General features: G+C 48.3%; 1 protein-coding gene and 1 long non-coding RNA gene across 4 annotated transcripts in view; one reads left to right on the top strand and one right to left on the bottom strand.

Moving 5' to 3' along the window:
* Positions 1-3,453, top strand: part of LOC119015197 (zinc finger protein GLI2-like) — a 58,785-nt gene extending 55,332 nt beyond the window's left edge. For all 3 annotated transcript variants that reach the window (XM_037090984.1, XM_037090985.1, XM_037090986.1), the window contains 2 exons: positions 176-524; positions 801-3,453. In XM_037090984.1, the coding sequence (XP_036946879.1) occupies positions 176-524; positions 801-2,800 (2,349 nt within the window). In that variant the 3' untranslated portion in view covers positions 2,801-3,453. The remainder of the gene's footprint in view (positions 1-175; positions 525-800) is intronic.
* LOC119015332 overlaps positions 1-13,069 on the bottom strand; it is a 70,836-nt gene that overhangs the window by 52,571 nt on the left and 5,196 nt on the right. The window lies entirely within an intron of this gene.

The following is a 13,069-nucleotide window of genomic DNA, read 5'->3' as shown; positions in this document are numbered from 1 at the left end:
CCTCTTCACCCCATCCCAAAAAACACTCATTATTTACAATTAAGCCGGGGGAGGATAAAACATTGAATGATTCACTGTTCTCCGTGCCATGTGAAGCACTGTTCCACTTTTGTTCTGCAGAGAAAAACTGTTTCTTTGGACAAACAGTCTTTTTTCTTCTCTTTCCTCTGTCTAGATGTATCAGTCCAGCCCTGGCGGTCAGTCATCATGTAGCAGCGAACCATCACCACTTGGCAGTGCCACCAACAATGACAGTGGAGTAGAAATGGCGGCGCACAGCGGGGGGAGCCTGGGGGACCTCAGCACCCTGGACGACCTGCCCTTCGTGGAGTCGTTGGGCTGTGATGATTCCACCGGTGGGGTCGCGGTGTTGGGGCTCCACTTCCGAAAGCAGCTCGGCACCTGCCAGCGCCTGGAGCATCTGAAGAAGGAGAAGCTGATGACAGTGAGGGACTCGTGTCGGTGGGCCGGCAACCCAACGCCCCTGGTCCTCGGCACCAAGCTGCCACCCATACCAGCAAGCGGTGAGTCACGGGACAAAGATGATGGTTATAATTCTACACGAAACTCTGTCCTTCTTTGTGTAGAAGACGTGAGCTGTCCACTTGTAATCAGATCCGCCTGGACTGATGGTAAAACCAGGTCTGAAAAGACTCTTTGACTACTCCCAATTTAACAAGACGCCCCACATTCACTCTCCTTTTAGCTCAAGTTACTCTTACTCTCACTGCTAGATGCTCCACTGTGTCCTAAAATTGAGTGTCTGACATGTTCTGTTCTGTTCATCTGTTCCTCTACAGGGTCCCTCCTGGAGAGTCCACGTATGGGTGGTGGTCTGGTGTCCTTCCCTGGATCTGGCTTGGGTGATCTGAGCTCTGGTAAAACGACTTTGCTGGAGAACCTTTCCGAGCGCCGGGACAGCACCTCCAGTACCCTGAGCTCAGTTTACACCCTCAGCCGCCGCTCCTCAGGCATCTCCCCGTGCTACTCTAGTCGGCGCTCGAGCCAGGCCTCACAGTTCAGTGCCAACCGCCTTAACAACCTCAGCTCTGCTGACTCCTATGACCCCATCTCTGCAGACATCTCACGCCGCTCCAGTCAGACCAGCCAGTGTGGGGGAAGCAGCGGAGGAGGAGGAGGGTACGGAGGAAGGGGCTTACCCAGCCCCCTCAGTCTGACCCCTGCCCAGCACTACCGCCTCAAGGCAAAATATGCTGCTGCCATTGGAGGTGCACCACCTACACCTCTTCCATACATGAAGACCAACACAGCCCTTTATGGCGACTCCCCAGAATCCTCCAGCACCTACAAGGTAGCACCCTCCAGGCAGTACAGCAGCTACCACACACGGAGCGTGATGCCTCATGAGGTCCCGTCCAACATCCCCCGCAGAGCCAGCGACCCCGTGAGACGCCTGAATTATCACAACCAGCCGCAAATGCAGCGCTACAACAGCATGGGTACACTGAGCGGAGGGGTGACCATGCAGCCCCATCCACCTCCAGGCTGCCTGCGACCGGATGGTAGTCCCCACCGCCACCCTCACAGCCTGCGACCACCCAGCATTACAGAGAACGTCACCATGGAGATGATAACCGGTGACATCTGTGAGGAAGACCTGATACTGTCAGACAACAGAGACACAACCACTCAACAAGAACTGGTCCCCAACTTTCAGAGAAGGATGGCCATCGTTAACCTACCCAGTCCAGTTGGCATGAGTCCAGGGCAGCAGCGACAGATGGGTCCATCTTCACCGAGGGACTGTAAGGCCGATGTTCAGTGGAACAACTCCCTGGGACCCATGGATGCCAGCCAGGATTACTCCAAACTGCAGCTTCATGGGAACCTCGCTGTCCTCCAGCAGAACCAGAACTTTGGATCTTTACACGACAACCAGCAGATGATCCAAAACCTCGTCAACACAACGCAGCAGAGATGCAAACAGCCGAGTACCGAACCGGGAGAGAACCGCTTCCAGCAGTCGTCAAATCTCAATGAAGGACTTCGCTCTCAGTGCAGGTTCAACACAGGCATCAGTCCCTTTGATAAGAACGGGAACACCACGTATCCACCCTGTAAACAGGAGCCGGTCCACCTGGAGACTGTTAACGTGCACTTTGCTGATGCTGGTTTTCAGCCCGTACAAGTTAAAATTGAGGACTGTGATGGATCAGTCATGATTTCTGATCAGCAGAACTGTAACATGAACCCCCAGATTCTCCTGCAAACTGGGAATCTCCAACCAAGACCACCAACAGTACCGAAATCTCTGAACAGGCACCTGTCAGGGCCAAAGGTGTCACAGCAACCGAGGCGTCCAAATCATTCCAACGAGGATGCAGCCTCCAGATTACCCAGCGAGGAAGTTTTAGGACTTTATTGCGAACAGAACTCTGACGACAACGCCGTGTACTACACAGGGCAGATTCAAGTATTCGAGCCAAACGGGAACTTGGACCCTCTGGTGAACGTACCTCCCAGTCCTCCCAGTTCAGGCAACAACCAGGCATCCAGGACTGCAGACTGTACTGCACCACTGGTGCAAACACAGATAGACTTTGATACCATGCTGGATGACGGGGATCACTCCAGCCTCATGTCGGGAACCTTGAGTCCTGGTCTACTCCAGAGCTTTTCCCAGAGCTCCTCTCGACTGACGACGCCTAGGAACTCGGTCACGTTGCCGTCTGTGCCGCCAGCGACGGGGAACATGGCCATCGGGGACATGAGCTCGTTGCTGACTGCTCTGGCAGAAGAGAGCAAGTTCCTGGACCTGATGTCTGAGCAGAACTCTTGAACTCCTGACGCACAATAAACAACTTAAAACTGATGTGATCGTGTGCCACAAAGCCTCCGCAGTGTGTGACTCTTGGTTTCCTGTACAGTCTCATTTGTTGATTATTTAAAATGGCCATTTTTTAATCTTTTTAAAAAGCCATATTTGAGTTTTTTTGCCTTAGGTAGTAAATATGACATGAACAACAGAATGATTTCAGTTGTCTGCAGTAAGATCAGTTTACTAAGTGCCTGGCTCAGCCAAATGATGACATCTAAATGTGTAAACCAGGTAATCATCTGATACCTACATATTTGATTGTACCATCAGCACCGACTTGTTTTTACGCTGTAAATTACTCGAGTTTCTGTATCAACTCGCTCATCTCTGCTCAAGGAGAAAACAGTCCAATCATAACAATGAGTCATTATTCGATTGCTGCGTTGCTGCTGAGATTAACTGTGACATCTCCGCGTCAGGCATCAGAGACTTGATTTGTGACTGAATTATGAACTCATGCATTGATGAATCGGTTCTGCTCCGGCAGCGAGACGAGAGAATCAAATTTTTTTTTCTTTTGTACATTATTAAACCAGTTTGTTGTGCTGGATGAATGTAAATATCATTTGTACATTTTTAAGAAATACAAAATTGACATTGATTTTTTTAAACAAGTACTGTCTGTGTTGTCCTTCATACATACAAACGTCTCTTTCATTGGTTTGATGTCCTGAAAACTGTCCTTTATGCGTTACAACTCTTTAAAAAGATGAGCGTTCAGCGACTCAGCCAGAGGCTACAAAAGAGAGAAATTCATTTTGTTACAGAGTTTCTCAAACCTGTCCAGAGTGAACCCTCCTCACTAACAAACCAATAAAGGATCTCTGACAAAAGAAAGATACAGCCACCATCTGTGATGCTGCAGGCTAATGCTAAGCTAGCTGGGTCAAGTGTCAGGAGAGATGGAGGGAAAAAGAAAATATTCAACTCTGCTGGTGTCGTAATTCTGTCGCCATGACATTATAGAGTCAGCATGTACTTCATGATAAAACACTAAAGCGGAACATGGAGGCGGTTCTGGTCTCAGTCCAGTCCGTCATCTGCCGCTTCTTGTACCAAGTAAATATTATCCTCCGTCAGTCCGTCCCTTCATTTCCTCCTGTACGAGTGTTGATCGCTTCAATAATTCAACAACACAACTTTTGTCTTTGAAGCTGCGTTCCTGCACCCTGTGCCGACAGCGCACTTTCCTCAAACCTTTCCTGTCGAGTGTCAGAAGCGAGGCGCCACGTGTTCTTGAGACGCCGCTCGACCTCTTTGAAATAACTTCCCCTGACCTCGTCTTACCTCGCCGGCAAGAGCGGGCTTGACATAATGTAAATCCTCACTCGGAGGCTGATGAAAAAGGACGCTAACAGGAGGGGAAAAGGCGAGACGCGTGCCGAGCGGCTGCTGCTGCTGCAGTTAGCCTGTGTGTTCTCCAATATTAGCTGTGACAGAGCGGCCCAGAGGACGCCGCTGCCCAAACCACATAAAACAAAGCAGCCGAGAGGTTCGGGGGACGCAGCGCTGAGCGTTAGCGAGAGGAACAAATGATTTTAGTCTGTCAGGGAATTCAGCCGAGGATACGTTTGATCTGGAGTTTGTGATTGCTTTTGCCACTGGAATTCCTTATTCTCTCAGAGATGTGAAGTGGGAGAGAAAATAGCCCCGGGCTGTGAAATCCAAGCAGGCCTCGAACAAGAGGTGGAGATAAGACGTGCAAAGATGGAGCATTAGCAGCACCTTCATTTATTGATGGAGATAACGGAGACGGAGAGACGAGAGGACGCGAGGTCATGGATTATAAATCTCATCCTGGTGAGAGAAGAATGGATTTAATCACAAACAGGATGATTTCAGTCACGTTCTGCAGCGTAGAGCTCGTTAACGTTACAGAACAACTCAGATAATTCCTACAGAGTCAGATTCAAATCAGTCAATTCAAGAAGAAGAAGAAGAAGAAGAAGAAGAAGAAGAAGAAGAAGAAGAAGAAGAAGAAGAAGAAGATCTGCTGATGAGAACTGGAGACTCCTCGTTACATCTCCATTGTTTTACAATAAAGATTTTCTGATTTTGTGGGTTTGTTATCTAGTTAAAAATGCATCAATTTCCATAAATGTGCACAACAGAAATCAGAGGTTCAAAACTGTCGACACATTAAAATCAAATCAGGTTTTTTACTGCCGGGATTTTTTATCAATAAATCAGAAAAAAAAAAAATTCTGCCAGTTAAAGAAAAAATACTGGAAACTTAAAATATATATTTATTATATAATTATGTGAAACATTCTCGAGATAGAAGATAGAAACTGAAGACTTAAACTAACAGATATCAACATGAAACTCAGTAATTTAGAAGTAACAGCCGTCGTGTTGTCTGTCTTGTGTGTGTTGAACATGGAGGCCTGAGCAGACGGAGGATCCGTCCACACTGTCAACACACAGAACAACTGAAGGAGTCGACGTTCACATCGTTCCTCCTGACGTCTTTTAGTTCCAGGTAACTGTGACGTCAGAGTCACTCTGTTGTTCAGCGCTAACAGAGCAGCGTGTCGACCGACCACAGCTGACGACTGATACGGGACATTTACTGCACATCAGTCCTTTATTTCATCAAAACTAATCATATCATAAAAAAGGCACAATCGAGGCAAAAGAAGAAGCAGCTGAACGCTCCGACATCCAGGATTTGATCATGAAAAGTGTTCACATAGATTCATCTGCAGAAAACTAAACAGAAAAGAGACAAAACTAAAGAGCCTGATGTCAGAAACAGGTCACCACTTTAATCTACAGCTGAACAAACACTTGACAAGAGGTCCGTCTGACTTCCTCTGATTTTTAAATCCCAACAGAAACGCTCCTCATCTCTAATCAGCTCTTCAGGTTTAACGAGGTGATCTGACTGCAGGGCAGTAAACAGGCCGTCTGCTCACTTTAAAGGCCTTCGCAGGAATGTGTTTTACAGCGAGCTGCATTCTCCGACATCTCTCGGGGCTCCGAGTTAGACGGACTCTTTATGAGCGACACGGTTTTCAAAACACCCAGACGAACCTGAACGCAGCTGCCGGAGCCGCCGACAGTGAAGATTAAAATGTGAAGAACGACCACGGATACGTTTAATATTTATATTTCATTATGTTATAACTTTTTGCAAGTTTATTTTGGTTTTATTTTTCATTTAATGTTGTGAAAACACTCTGTTTATGGTCTGGTTAGGTCTGATCCAGAATCATTTTGTTTTGGCTGAATGTACCAGGTTCTGTCGCCTGTAAACCCGGCTGAAAATGTCCTGACTTCTCCTCAAAAAACAAAAACAAAGCTTAAAAATGTCCCGAAGTCTCGTCGAAAAGTTTTATTTGTGTTGCAACAAATATGGCTGGAAATGTCCTGAAGTCTTAACACATGCAGCTGAAAGTGTCCTGACTTCTCATCAACAAAACAAACAAAAACAACGTTCAAAATGTCCTGAAGTCTCATTAGTCAGTATCTTAGTTTTGTCCTAACACCTGCAGCTGGAAATGTCCTGAAGTCTGAAAAACATCCTGGTTCTGTTGCCACACACGGCTGAAAAATGTCCAGAAGTCTCGTTCAAACTATTTGGTGGTTTCATGCTTATAAATCTTACAACACAGTGTTGAACAGTGGTCTCTGGCTGTAACACCACCGTGACAGTCAGCTGACATGCAGAAAGTTATTATATATTTGTTCTTTTTATACGTCTTTTATCAACATTTCTACAATATTTAATACATCCAGGTTAAGCTGCTCAGTCCTCCAGTTAAAGAATGAACAAATTAAGTTCTTCTCTCAGTTCTTCTTCTGTGGTTGCTCGTTTAGCAGGAGCCGCCGCCCGACAGCGTTCTGTGCGGCGAGACGCTACGTCCCCGCCGCCATCACCATCAACGTGACGATATGGAAAGTGACGAGCGGGCCAACATGGACGCCAGCGGCTCAATTACAGCCCTGACAGCGGTGAAGGACTCTCGGCTCTGACCTCCAGCAGCCTCTTCCTTCCTCCCTCCTGATGACACCACATCACATTACCACAGCTCGGCTTTACGGCGTGATTATCACACGCGTGACAGTCCAGCGGTCCCTCCTCCAGCCCCGTGTCACTGCAGATGATGGATAGCGCTCTGCAGTCACTGATGCCTCATTCATTTCTATTAGACTAATATGTAAATCCCCTCCAGAGCTCAGCCTCTGCCTCCTGAAGCCGGGAGACGATATTAATTCATGAATCAATTTCAGAAGCTTCTGCTCAGACTGGCAGCTGAGGAGTGTTTGTATCTGATCCCACATCAGCGTACAAGGCCGCAACCAGCCAGAGAGCATCCGAACACAAAGACACCAGAGACGTTCAAGTCAAGAGTCCTGCAGGCTGCGACGTCCAGGATGTAGTAGATGTAGTAACAAATACTCAAAATCTCATTAAAACGCTGCAGAATTAGCTGTTAGCACTTCCTGTTAGCAGTGAACTCGTGGATGTTCAGACAACTGTCATTAAATCACTGTGAGACTGGAGAAAACTCAAAAATGTGAATTTTCTAAGGCAAGTTCTGCACATGTACAATCACTCTCTTGTTGCATAAGGATATATTTTTAAATGCAATGTCACTAAAACTTTACTAAGATGTAATTAATACAGATGTACGTTGCAATTATGCAACAATAAATCAAAGGTTTAATAGTTTTGGGGTTTTTCTGGTTGTTTTAAATCAATTCTCCTGCTGATTCAGTTGGTTAGCAGAACGCTGTTTTGCTGTGAAGCTGCAGAAATGTTCTGAGAAGATAATGACTCAATTTTAGGAATCAGGAATCAGCATTTGTATGATCCGAAGCTCCTTGCAGCTCCAGAACAGCAGACATTCATTTCCCATGTGTGGCCCCTGAGGGACGGATGTATTATTAAGGCTCGGCTCGGCTCGGCTCAGTTCAATAGGGCCACCTCCCTGCCGAGAGCCCGGCGCCGGGGCCTCGGTGTCAGCGGCTGCTTAATATTAACTACAGCCCCCTGAATAATCTCCATCCCCAGAAACGTAGGTCAGCGCAGCCTTTAAGGACAAAAACAGCGGCCTGCTCCTTTAACAGGACAATCAGTACTCAGCATTAAATGTTTAATAAAGAGGGTGAAACCAGAACCAGAACTACTGTAATAAATACAGGTTGGCGGTGGAGTTTCTGCTCTTCATGGAGCCGTTCAGCTTTTTGTAGGTTCACTTTTCTATTTCATGTTGCAACGACAACGTGAAGAATCTTTACGTTAGTCTGAGTTCAGGTTCTGGGTCAACACACCAGGTTCTGTCAGCACACACACAACTGGAACATGTTCTGAAGTCTCAGCCAACAAGAAATTGTCCCAACAACTCGTTTTAAAAGTCTCATCCAAAATATTTGTGATTTTTAACCACCAACAGCTGGAAAACGTCCAGATTTTTCATCAAACAAGTTCCAAGTTTTGCTGCCACAAATGCAACAAAACATTTTCCCAGTATCCCGTAAAGATATCTTGATTTTTGCCACAAACTCAGCTGGAAAATGTCTCAAAATCTAATCAAAAATATCTGGTTTTGCTGCCAAAACTATGGCTAGAAAATTAAATCTGGTCAAAAATATGCAGTTGTGTTTTCTGACTCGCCACAAACACGACAGGAAACTGTCCTGATGTCTTGTCACAAATAACTGCTTTTGTCGGCACAAACACAACAAGAAATTCCCCAAATATTGTTGCTCCAAACACGACTTATCCCCCCAAACAGTGACACACAAACACAGCTGGAAAACGTCCTGATGTCTGGTCAGATTATCAGGTTTTGTCACGATTACTGTAAGTGGAAATGTTCAGATATCTTGTAGAAAAATGAAGTTTTGCTGCCACAAACATTACCAGATTATAAACCTTCTGACAAGATGTTTTCCAGACTCAGACACAAACAGACATCAGACTTCTGGACGTCACTTCATGTCACAGAATCAATAAAAGCACTTCAGACGTTAACGACGGGTCAGAATAAAGAAACTTCGTTCATCTCTGCAGCTCAAGTGTTGGCGAGGCGGCCAATCACCGGCGAGGCCTTCAGTGTCGTGAACTAATACAGCATAAATATTCATCATATGTTCCGATGCAAAATAACATCTGTTTTCCAACAACATGCCATCTGTTGGAGGGACTTTGTGATATTAACGGCTCATCACGCCCAAACACAACAACAGCAACGCTGCAGAGAGACAATCGTGCTGCTCGTTACCTCGCCAGCATTTACATGTAATCACACACACACACACACACACACACACACACACACACACACTTAGATTTCAGGCAGCGGTTCAGCGTCTTGCTCAAGGACACTTTGGATAACTGTCAACATTCAGAGTTCATCAGTTTTTCTGTAAATATACATTTGATATATATCATTAATACATCCTCGACAGACCGCTCCACCAGACTCCATTCAAAAAACAGGCGATTTAAGGTCAGCTCATATCATCACAGAGACTCTTTTCAAACTGCAGGCACACGTTACTCATTAGCATCGTTAGCTTAGCTGTGATTTAGTATTTTGGGAAAAGATGGTGATGAGGTGTGAGGAGTTTTTGTCTTGATCTGTCCGTTTGCCAGATGTTTTTGTTAGCTGCCCTATCAAACGGTCCAGTTTTGGGTCTGAACCAGCTCTCAGAGATCAAACTGTGACGTCACCAGTCAACTTTTCAGTAACTCAACAGGAAGTTGAGCATCACCACCGGACTGTCAAACTAAAGTTTCAGTTGAAACGTGTGAATCAGGAGCAGAAGGGGAGGAAGAGGAGTGAGGAAGAGGTTTCGGGGTTTCGGAGGAGTCATGGATCCCGGCGACAGCTGAGGGAGGTCAGTGCCGCCACCTCGCTGCTCGCCGGGTCCTCCAGGTCTCCGTTCTCCGGAGGTTTCAGGATGGAGGTCCTCATTAAAACCTCCCATCGCTCTGCCCTCTCCTCGTCCTCGTCACCCAGTCCAGCTTCTCTGAGGATTCACACCGCTAAATGTATGCTGGGACGGTCCAGGTGTCACCCGGCAGGTGTCTGCAGACGGCTGGAGGGTTCTGATTAGATCGCACAGAAACAGCCTGCCGGTCCATCGGCGGCCCGGTTTGTTTTCTGACGCTCGGCTCTTTAATGATCAAACAGGAAATACTGTCTTCAGGTTCGTTGTTGGTTCTTCTGGTGGCTCCACTTTCTTTTCATAACTCGTCCTCACGTAGATTCATGTTTCCTACCAGCGTCAGAAGTTTGTTGTTAACAAAGAAAAGCATCCTGATGAACCGGATCAAGAATCTACCAACAAAGCTGAAAACAAAGGTTCTTTCAGCCGTCTGTGGCAAGAAAACTGGGTTTGTCTGACCAGACGTCAGGACGCGTTCACGGCAACAAAACCAGATCATTTTAATTAGAAGTCGAGACAGTTCTTTTAGATCTTTCTGATGAGACTTCAGGACAAAACTCAGAGTTGTTGGCAAGAATTCCAGATATATTCCTGGCGACAAAAGCAGAAGATTTATGAGACTTCAAGACATTTCCCAGCTGTGTCTGTTGCAATGAAACTGGATATTTTTAACCAGACTTCAGGACGTCTTTGGGGCAACGGAACCAGATATTTTTAAGCAGACTTTGAGACACCTTCCAGCTGTATAATAGAGATATTTGATGAGATGTCAGGACATGTTAGTGGGGACAAAGTGACCCGTTTCTTTAACTTCCACATGAATGTAGTGAAGTTTACAGTTTAAAATGAGATGTTGCAGAGTTGCACGAGGTATCAGACAGAAGGAAAACTCGTACATCTTAATTTCAACTGGAGATGTCTGAAGTCTGATTTCACACATCTCTTGTTTCCAGACGGCAGTAACAGCTCCGCTGAGACGCCGCTCGCCGCCGCTCGCCACCCTCAGCACCTCGACCTGAGCTGCAGCCATGTTTGATCTGCCACAAAAGGTCAGCGGAGGAACGGCGGTTTTGAACATTTTCTTTTAGAAATCTCAACAAGAAAGGTGTTTTTTTGTTTTTTTTTGAGGATGGTTTCCTGAGAAAACAGGTTCTCCTGGAGGGGAGCTCGTCTCTGCTCGCCGTTTCAAAGCCAGAAAGAGAACAAAGCAGCTCTGTGTGGAGAGGCCGGCTGCTCGCTGACTGACTGCGTCTCAATTTTTAACTCCCCTCCTCCTCCTCCTCTCCTCCTCCTCCTCCTCCTCCCCCCTCCTCTCCTCCTCTCCTCCTCCTCCTCCTCCTCCCCCCTCCTCTCCTCCTCTCCTCCTCTCCTCCCCTCCTCCTCCTCCTCCTCCCCTCCTCCTCCTCTCCTCCTCCTCCTCCTCCCCCCCCCGCCTCTCCTCCTCTCCTCCTCTCCTCCCCTCCTCCTCCTCCTCCTCCCCTCCGCCTCTTCCTCCTCTCCTCCCCTCCTCTCCCCCTCCTCCTCCTCCTCTCCTCCTCCTCTCCTCCTCTCCTCCTCTCTCTCCTCCTCTCCTCCCCTCCCCTCCTCCCCTCCTCCTCCTCCTCCTCCTCCTCTCGCTCCTCCTCTCCTCCTCCTCCTCCTCCTCCTCCTCCTCCTCCTCTCTCTACTCCTCTCCTCCTCCTCCTCCCCTCCTCCTCCTCCTCCTCCTCCTCCTCTCTCTCCTCCTCTCCTCCTCCTCCTCCTCCTCCCCTCCTCCTCCTCTCCTCCCCTTCCTCTCCCCTCCTCCCCTCCTCCTCTCTCTCCTCCTCCTCCTCCTCCTCCTCTCCTCCTCCCCTCCTCCTCCTCCTCCTCCCCCTCCTCCTCTCTCTCCTCCTCTGCCCCTCCTCCTCCTCCTCCTCCTCCTCCTCCTCCTCCCCTCCTCCTCCTCCTCCTCCTCCTCCTCCTCTCTCTCCTCCTCTCCTCCTCCCCCCCTCCTCCTCCTCCTCCTCCTCCTCCTCCTCCTCTCCTCTCTCTCCTCCTCTCTCTCCTCCTCCTCCTCCCCTCCTCCTCCCCTCCTCCTCCTCCCCTCCTCCTCCTCCTCCTCCTCCTCCTCCTCCTCTCCTCCTCTCCTCCTCCCCCCCTCCTCCTCCTCCTCCTCCTCCTCCTCCTCCTCTCCTCTCTCTCCTCCTCTCTCTCCTCCTCCTCCTCCTCTCCTCCTCTCCTCCTCCACCTCCCCTCCTCTCCTCCTCCTCCTCCTCCCTCCTTCAAGGCGTTAGCAGGGAGTGAATGCTATTATTTCATAGCCTGTGAAAACAAAGATATGAACTGCGCGTACGTTTTAACCAGGAATCATAAATAGCTGATGTTTCTGCTCTGAGACTTGTCGGAGTAATCAGAGCAGAGAAAGTTCATACACCTTGTTCACAAAGTCTTTTTTTCTACTGGAGGGCTTCAGTGTGAGAACACGGAGCGTATGAAACATTCACCACCTGATGCAACGCTGATTTAAGTGTGTTAATGTTTTTCTGGTGAAAATGAAGCCACATGGTGCCAGAAAGCCTCCAAAGGCTGATTATTCTTCCTCTCAGTTTATAAATCAAGCTTTTCTCTTCGGAGGAGGAGGAGGGGCGGCGGCGGCTTGTTTTCTTTACAGGCCGCTTCAACAGGCGGGAAATGCAGCATCATTTTCCAGCGCAATTAAGAAGGAGGCCGCGATGGTGCCGGTGCCGCTGCCAGCTCTGTGTATGGCTCTGGCACCTTCCAGCCTGTTTCTGGAAGGACTTAACAGGCCCTGGTTGCATGTCTTGGCTCGCAGTGTCGAGCTCGAGTCAGCCTCCCCTGACGTAATCCTTAAAGAAATCCTCTCCTGGACATAAAGGGAGCCTCGCTGTGATTATCAGCGCGGTTAATAACCCCGACGTGGAGCCAAAGTCAGCGGAGAACATCTAAAGAGCAGCCGGCTCTCCTCTGCAGCTCCACATTACAGGCCGTTTATGCAAAGCGTGGCTCGGCCTGTCAGCGGCTAATCATGGCAAGGATGATCGATGGTGTTTATTTTCTGATGATGGAACGCAACCCCCTGCCTGATGATAATTGTAATAAAAAGGACAGATCAAGCCGGCAAAGTTATTAAATTATCAGACCATAATTTGCATTAATGCCGGCCTGCGCTCGGGCTGCAGAGTCGGAGGGTTGGGGCGGGCCGGGACCGACGGAGGCCCGGCGTCGGCTTGTCAGAGGCTCCGTCCACCTTGAAAAAGCTCCGTGTGTCCTTGGCCCCCCGCAGATCCTCCCAGCGACATCGTGACACGACACGTCACGTGACACTCGGCGACATCTGTGGCGTCC

The sequence above is a fragment of the Acanthopagrus latus genome, chromosome 24 (assembly GCF_904848185.1).
Source record: "Acanthopagrus latus isolate v.2019 chromosome 24, fAcaLat1.1, whole genome shotgun sequence".
Lineage (NCBI taxonomy): Eukaryota > Metazoa > Chordata > Actinopteri > Spariformes > Sparidae > Acanthopagrus > Acanthopagrus latus.
This window is presented reverse-complemented; position numbering and strand designations above follow the sequence as displayed.